Source organism: Ostrinia furnacalis, unplaced genomic scaffold, assembly GCF_004193835.3.
Source record: "Ostrinia furnacalis isolate ACB-3 unplaced genomic scaffold, ASM419383v2 OfSCF0629, whole genome shotgun sequence".
NCBI classification, from domain to species: domain Eukaryota; kingdom Metazoa; phylum Arthropoda; class Insecta; order Lepidoptera; family Crambidae; genus Ostrinia; species Ostrinia furnacalis.
Window position 1 is genome coordinate 156677 of NW_021130868.1, and position 9209 is coordinate 165885.

At 35.6% G+C, this 9209-nt stretch overlaps 1 protein-coding gene across 1 annotated transcript in view; it reads right to left on the reverse strand.

The window, feature by feature from the left end:
• The window catches only part of LOC114366352 (lachesin-like), a 31869-nt gene extending 24484 nt beyond the window's left edge, over positions 1-7385 (reverse strand). Inside the window, exon 1 of the mRNA XM_028323211.1 lies at positions 7226-7385. Coding sequence (XP_028179012.1) covers positions 7226-7385 — 160 coding nt within the window. The remainder of the gene's footprint in view (positions 1-7225) is intronic.
• Positions 7386-9209: the final 1824 nt, after the last annotated feature.

The window sequence follows — 9209 nt, forward strand, 5'->3', positions numbered from 1 at the left end:
GCAAGTTGCGCTGCAAAAGTGCGAACTTTTGTTTACTTCCTTTTTACTTGTTCCAGAGCTTTCTGGATCGAAAGAAGCTCCCGCTTTGCGCATAGAATGAAAAGCTTAAACGTGTTACTGTTTATGAAGAATGGTTAATTAATTAATGTTGAAATTATGGTAAACTTTAGAGAAAAAGTAATTTTACTTTTCTTCTCTTCTTTGATCCGAACCAAATACTTAATAGTCAAAGTCAAAATCAAAATGTCTTTATTTGTTTAGACTAATAATAATCGTCAAATATTTTGCTCTTAAAGAGCCTCTACATGTCTCATAACCTTTTTACCCTACCAGCGCTTCGAGACCAACATTTGGCAAGTGCTGAGAAGAAGCGCCGCAACAAACTCAGTCACCACTGTCTGCCGGTTAATATACGAACAATTGTGAATAATTCTATGTTTTTATTTTTAGAAATTGAGCATTTTTGATATTACTGAATGATACTATAAGAATAACTAGGTAGGATAAAATATTGATAACTTTTTCATGCTACTTTACACTGCATCAAAATAATCAAATACATCGAAATCACACGTACTTAACTTTCTACACGTGTAGTTGGCGCTGTTTACATTGACGTATGCGGCATATGACTCACGTCAGAAACGTCTAAGATGTTACGTCAGTGCTAACCACTAGTCGATATAATTACGCTGAGCCATTNGAGCCCCGATTACGGTAACTTTTAACGTCAACAATCCAGACACGCTTCTCGATTCTGCGATACGATTGGTCAAAACAGCTGACGTACGCTGTTGAACGACCAATCGTATCGCAGAATCGAGAAGCGTGTCTGGATTGTTGACGTTAAAAGTTACCGTAATCGGGGCTCTTATCTAAGTACGTCTGACAGGCAGGGCTGCCAGACGAAAAAACGACTAAAGAAGATATGTAGGAAATTTCTAACACAATAGGGAACCGGACTCTATTCATGAATGGGCTTGGGCTCATACAAAAAGCTGGCTCAATTTCAAAGTCAAAGTCAAAGTCAAAATTTCTTTATTTGTTTAGACTAATAAATAGTTCTTACAAATCGTCATTTTGCTCTTAAGGAGCCTCTACATGTCTCATAATCTTTTTACCCTACCAGCGCTTCGAGACCAACATTTGGCAAGTGCTGAGAAGAAGCGCCGCAACAAACTCAGTCACCACTGTCTGCCGGTTAATATAAATACCTAAATAGAAATAGTAGCAGTTCACTGAATTTACCATGCATTCTTGTATGGTGTATCATAAGAATGGGTATACAAGATTGCGTGGTATATTAAACAAGGTAGTGACGTGCTAATATCTAGACTTACATATTAAGGTACTAGTAGAAATGACTCGCATACATAAATTTGAATAACTTGGATTGACCAGTCCCCGAAAGCAGCGCCTGTTCACAGACATGACGAGTGAACCAGCCATCGCTTCACTCGACCATATTAGAGGGAATGTAACGACCCGCCTCACTACGCCACCACCCCAGAGACATTTTAGTGAGAATGACAATTCCAAGTTATCTCTTAAATAAAAAAAATAAAAAAACTAATAATAAAGCTAAGTAACAGTCCAGATTGAGAAGCATGACACTATAACATTTGAGAAATTATTATTAGTTTATACATTACTATTCATTTTAATTATTTTTAGTGCGAGCATGAGAGGACCATAATCCTACTCCCAGGATGACTTATCATTAAGAAAATCTCGAGTTGTATAATAGGCTTTTTTAAGCATGTGATCTTTAACTATACCTTTAAATTTATTATACGGTAGCTCTTTATATTTATCAGGGACTTTGTTATAAAAATGGATACCTTGTCCCATAAAAGTGGCAAACACTTTATTAAGTCTAAAAGCGGGTATAGCCAATTTTTTTTGCTATAGTTTTTTGTCATAAGTATTTCAAAATAATTTATTATTAAAAAAGTGTAGTTTTTTTATTATTTAAATCACTACAGTTAATTATTATTCCTAAATATTAAAATTTTTCATTAAAGAAGAATAACAGTGCTGTTGGAATAATAAACCTTGATTGCGACTATGATCGACCGAGCGTGTATAGATACGCGTGTGCAAACAGGCGCGTGGCGGCCCGGACTGATTTGCAACTTGAAGTTGTCGCGTGCTGTAGGTAATTATCTCGGCCGACATAGGCGAGTGACGGAGGCCTGGAGATACATTGTATCTACAGTCAACTTAAAGCTAGAAATAAATTTATTTATGTCAAATATTTATTTCATTTATTTGTTATGTTTGATTTAAATTTTCATTAAATTTTAATAATAAGTTACTTGTTCAGTTGACTGTTAACAACAGTGCGTACCTACTTACCTAAAATCATATAGCTATCAAACCTCTACTATGCCAGCAGTATCCGTAGAAGTTTTCACTTTCCAGTGACATAATATAAAACGTGAATATTTCGTACTTATAAAAGGTACTTACCTCAATTTGACTGGTGCTGTATAGCTCCCTATGCTTAATTTATTCGGTTCACAAATGCATTGAGTAGGTATTCAAAATTATAAATCAACTTTCGAAATCAAGTAGGGAATGATTAATTGAGCCACATAGTAACGTTTGGCGAAGAAGAAAAAACAAATGAAAAATGACGGGAAATTGTTTTTATGTCAAATTTTTAATGGCGTCAAATTAAAACCAGCCAGACTAAACAGACCAAAGAGATTTTATTCAAAATGCGATCATTGTCATGCGTAGTCGTAGAAGCTAAAAGAGTATTAAAGGACAGTGCCAATCCATGTATGGAAGTTGGACCAAGTGCTGCCCAGAATGAAACTATAGTGCATTTTGTTCCTCAGGCCAATACTAATTTGTAAACCGGAGCGCACTGAAATCTATCCCTGGAGTTAAGAGAAAAAAAGAGTTTTGTTTTGAATTATTTACATACAAAATATCATCGATGTATACCTACTACGCATAAGATTTCGCGATTTTGGCATTAAATAACACTCGCTATGTTGAATTTAACCATACTGCATCCGTACACCTTACTTTAGTACGACTTCGACATTATTTATAAGCGATCAAGCGCTGTTTTAGTAGTTTAGTTAGTTGACCGAAATTAATTATTTCCAAAATGGAGCAAGAAGTTTTAGCTTACAATAACTTCAATAATCGATTGTAATACACCAATAAATTGATTTTTCGCAAGGATAGAGAACTAAAACTTCTTGCTTCATTTTGGGAATAATGATTTCTGTCAACTAACCAAACTATTCCAACAGCGTTAGATCGCTTATAAAGAATGTCTAAGTCGCACTAAAGTAAGGTGTACGGATGCAGTATGGTTAAGTTTAACATAGCGAGTGTTATTTAATGCCAAAGTCACGAAATCTTATGCGTAGTACGTATATATCGATGATATTTTGTATGTAAATAATTGAAAACAAAACTCTTTTTTTCTCTTAACTCCAGGGATAGATTTCAGTGCGCTTCGGTTTACACATTAGTATTGGCCTGAGGAACAAAATGCACTATGGGTTGATTCTGGGCAGCACTTGGTCCAGACCCTGGCACTATCCTTTTATTAAAGTATGTAGCGCTATTGATAATAATAATTTAAGTATTGAAGGAATATTATGATGTATTTCTATATGGTGGTAGGTGTAGTGCGTATACTGGCTACATAATATAACGTTACTAATTTATTGTTGATTTTTTTTTTTGCTTAATTCTGATAAACTTAGTTCTGATTTAAAGGTCACCTTAGTTTGACTAATCGTGCCGGTCGACACTTATAAATTTATAAAGTGCTTATTATCCCACATAAATATAAAATAAGCACATTTTTATTATACCTCAGCATTGCCAATTATATGTAAGCTGGCGCTGCGAAAATACCGGTCGAAAACCAGAAGGCAATTGATATAATTTATGGTTTCCCTTACAATATTTAGCGGCCGGTAAGCATTTGGTTTCGTAAGAGCCCTTAGGTTTTTTATTGCGTCACTGCTTCGCGATTCAAGGGCAGACCCTCGAAGTATAATATTTTAGTAGTAATCCCGCGGACGGAATAATCTGGTGCGTGGGAGCGTTCTCTAACAACGGAACCGGGATTTATTGGGAAACCGGTGCAATTTACACGTCTTATCTTACCGGTACCGGGATTAAATAGTAGGAAGCGCAGGTTCTCTTGGATCCCCGGATAATTTGTGATGAAATATGTACCGTAGGTTGGAAACAACGTTCGTTTTCAGGCACTTTTCTTCATGTAGAGCTTGAGTATTGAATTGATTACTTATTGTGTTATTGAATTGTTAATCTTATTGGGCTCGTACCTACTGGAAAAAATATGTCCGTAATAAACCTAAGTACTGATTGTGAATAGGTACATTTAAATAACAAAATATTATGTTTCATCGTTTGAATAGGACTTGATTAGTACCTATTCGTCATTTTAATAAAATATATGTAAGTGTATAAAAATGTTATGTATGTACAGTCGCGGAATGAAAAGGTTCGTCACCTTAGTGTCGGTTTTCGCTTGTACTGTAAGAGTCAAACCTGCCAACATAACAGTGCAAGAAACAGTGCTGCTAACATTTAAATAAATAATGATGACGTTTGCTAACGAATAAGGTTTTGCTTGTTTATTTTTCTATCCCATCAGTGCAATGCAATGATGACATTGACCAATTGACAATAGTTTTTTTTATTTATTAGAAATAATAATGGCAGGTTGAACCAACAAGAAGGTTTTAGTTTATCAATCATAATAATCTTCTTGACAAGATAAATCGTCAAACAACTTTGATCTGAATAATTTTGAACTTTACTGACGAACAGTTAAAGATTATTTTCTCTAACTCGAGATTATTCTGTAACATAGTTTCAAAAGGTAATATGTGCTCGCGATTCGTTGAAGGAATCAATTTGAAAACTGACGAACCTTTTCATTCCGTGACTGTACTACATTGGTTGGCACCTGACATTCAAAATAGTCATATAATGCATTTCGCAAAAACTCGCTGAAAAGTGCTAATTGGGTGGATGTCCTCCAACATGTATTTTTTTTTGTATTGGGTAATAAACATTTTAATAAGTAGATGTTTTTGTAAATGCACAAAAACGCAGTTGACCATGGTGTGTCATTACCATATCACGAAATAAATATAGGTAGTTATAAGTCTAAATAAATATGAAGTACCTACCAATGTCTGTTGGTCTTCAAATCATAAAGTTACGTTTAAATCTCAGCGGCGCTCTTTCGACACTTACTTGTCGTTGTTTTTAGGGTTCCGTAGCCAAATGGCAAAAAACGGAACACTTATAGATTCGTCATATCTGTCTGTCTGTCTTTTTTTTGTCTATCTGTCTGTCTGTCCGTCCGTGTCACAGCCACTTTTTTTCCGAAACTAAATATAAGAGCTATACTGTTGAAACTTGGTATGTAGATGTATTTTGTGAACCGCATTAAGTTTTTTATACAAAAATAGAAAAAGATCAATAAATTTTGGGGGTCCCCATACTTAGAACTGAAATTAAAAAAAAAAATTTTCATCAAACCAATACCACACGTATCGATGGTAGTAATTGTTATAATTTACTCTTATTACTGGTTGTGTATCTCAATAAAGTCCTTATCTATCCTAATCTAATAACTAGTCAGTCCGTGACACGTGTCTCGTATAAATGCCACGGAGATTTACTAGGGAATACTATTCACACATCGTACTTTAACACCCAATCTTGCCTGGATTAAGTAGTATGGAATAGGGTTGCGGCCTTGCGGCTGAATACTTGACTATCGATAGGAGAACTAAGGCTGGGTTGTACCATCTTCCTTTAACTTTGACAAACGTCAAAAATCTTTCAAACTCCATAATATAAAAACACCGGTTGTCGTTATAGTTACGGTCAAAGTTAGGTGGTGCAACTCAGCCTTAGAATATACCTACTCGTAACTACATTATATTTTTATGTTATTAATAATAACAATAAGGAAATATTAATATAATAACCTATGGAATAGAAGACGCATTCTTATTTAGGTCCCGATTTTATTTATGGGCATAAATCTTATAAGATTACGATCAAGATGGGATATTTTAATTTAATTTGGGACACATATTAAGGTAGAGACATTTCGAGCTAAATGTAAGTTATTGTGATTCGAGATGAATATTGTTAAAGTTATTTTTCATCTGCCAGTCCTCCAGTCACCTTTAATAACAACGTGACATGCGTGGGCATTTCTCCTTTACAAAGGTTGTTTATTAAGGTAAATCGAAATCAAATTTCATAAATCCATGACGTAGTTGGAAACAACAATTAACTAATCACAGTTCAAAATTAGGTTTAATAACGCACGAGTAAAGCCGAGGACGCGATGTATAAAATAATAGCATGTAAAACGTAACAGGTAGGTACTCCTAAGTTTGCTTGTGATAAGGTACGAGTAGGTGGACGTGAATGGGCGAAATATGACTCTATTTCATATTATTTAGCAAGTCAGCTCTAAGCATGATTCTAAACAGTGTGCTTACCATGAGTTTACGTTAGGTGTGCTCGCTAGCGACTGAGTAAAAAAATGACATTAATTGTATGACATATTGTGCAGCGCCCCTAGCGGCTACTTTCAAGAAACAAAATCTTCATACATAGATATTTTTGACGTACTCGCTAGCGAGCACACCTAACGTAAACTCATGGTAGGTACACAGTATACTGAAAGCCAAATCGATGCTATATCGTCGTGACATTATACGTGTATACTCGTAATCGCACCTACTGAAGCTTGAAAAAAAAAATAGACAACTAAAATATGTTTATAAAAATAATATTTCATGGCACACAATTTCTTTTTTGTTAAAGCACATAGACGAACTCACTTAATGTAGGTATAGTTAAATGGTTTAGCAATGCCTACGTTAGATAAGTATTTGCACAAAGGCTGAAACGGTTTGGCACTCCATTTGCGTGTTCTAGTTTATTCATTTCTCTTATGTCTTCAAATGTCTAAAGGGTATTTACAGAAATGGAAGATAATAGCTGAGAGAGGGTGGCTTACCCTAAGCGCTGGGGATATTTCGGAGATGGGTCGGCCCGATCGGGCCAATACGACCGATTTCTCTATTCCATTAAGGATCAGTTGACAGGTCAAAGTGAACGCAGCCGGCATCATGTATATGAAGAATATTGTCGAACTCTAATACATTTCGTATTGATGCGAACTGACAATGCGGACACGAGCACAGAACGCAAACCGCACCGCTGACAGATTGCCTTGTCTCGACTGCTGTCAGAATATCTTGCTCGAACCAATATGGTTCATACATGATGCGGGCTGCGTTCACTTTGAACGGGCTGTAGACCGCAGAACGCGTGCAGATCGCCATAGCTGGCGCGATCATAGGCCAATGACAGGTCGCGCGACCCATGACAGTCCGTGATGGCGATCTGCACGCGTTGGTGTGGTTGAAGCATCAGTGTGGCAAATCCTTTGAATTAAATATTATTTCATTTGTTTGGCTAAATAACCTTGTCAGTTGCCGTCACTACACACGTCATATTTTGTAACATTGTAATTTCATAGAGACACTTTATATAGGTACTCGTAGTAAATAAGGTGGAGGTTAAAGTATTAATACATTTCCCATTGTGAAAGGACATTGAACTGTGGGCATACATAATTAACGATTTTACACTACAAACATTGCTGACTTCCTAGAAAAATATGTACTTAGTTAATTTTTAATCAAAGACAGAATTGTTAAGGTAAATGATAATTATGACAAGGTAGGTAAGTGATAGGTAATATTTTTTTCTGCTCTAAGGCACATTATCTGCATCCTAACCAGCAGGCGGTGAAGTAGTTTAAAATCCAGCAGCTGATGACAATATATTTTTAAATCTTTTAATAGTCATTGTTGGGAACCGGTAGGTGGACCAACCGCTTTTGATATTTTTGTCTGTTTTTATACTTTTTTTACTCTTTTTGATACCTTTTTTTAGTTTTTGAAGTGTATGTTTTGATAGCAGTCTGGACATTTAATGCAGAAATAAACCTTTATTTTAAACCGAAGGTATTTTCTTATTTCCGCCCGCCCCAGTGGCTGTCCACTACAGTCATGTTGTTAAAAAAATATAAAATATATACAATTGAAATACCGCAAGTTTAATAGTGGCAATATTTACAGCACAGTACACACCATTCACAACTTGTAATAAAGGCATTTCAGATATGTTCTGTGGTATAACAAAGAGAATATAATTTTGGTCTTGTTTCTCTCACAAGCGTATCCAATAAAGAAACCGCCAACATGAATCATACCACAGAGCCCTACAGTTACATTTTACAGTGAAGTGAAACACCGAAATACGCCGCAATATTGGCCACATAACTTTGCGCTTACTTCCGCAAAATGATGAGTGGCACTAAATGTCCAGAACATTGTAAAATTATGTCCAACATTTACCTTGGGTCGCGAAATACGCGCGGTAATTGTCAAGACAAATTGTGCAAGTTACGAGTACGTGCGACGTGTTATACATTTTCAATATTACAATATTGTCGACGCAAGAACCGCCTTTGGATATTTGACGTGGAGCTTCAATTTCCAGGTGAAATTCACATAGGGTCAAATTCTGTTTTCATTTCGTTCTTGGCAGAGCGGTCGTCGTCACGTTGAGGCGTTGTTCACATCGGTTGTAGAGGCGGATACAACTCTCCGCACGATCTCCCGATCACGATCAACGAAGAAGCAAAAATAACAACAAAGCTTCTATTGGACACCCTAGTACTACTTTATAAAGCCCAATATGTTGTAGATATACAGCATAGGTATTTTATAAAAAACTAATATCGAAAGTGTAGTATCAAATGAACTGTATCTCAATAAAGCTACACGTAACATTCAGGATACATATTAGATCACGTAAGAGATGTGTGTAATAAGGAATTTAATATGCCGTGCGACACGCTACACGTTTTCGTACTAACTTCTCAGTTGAAAATGTTCGTTAGCAAGTATTGTGAATAATGGTTTAAAGAACAATTACTATTATAGAGTAAAAGCCTAATAAATAACAATATAATAAATGACTGCTATTTATGTAAGTAACAATACACTTGCTTAATGATTGATATGTCATTACCGCATCTAGTGTTGTTTGTAAAAATTATCCATTCCGAGGTTTTGTCAAAAAAATAAAAAATTGTG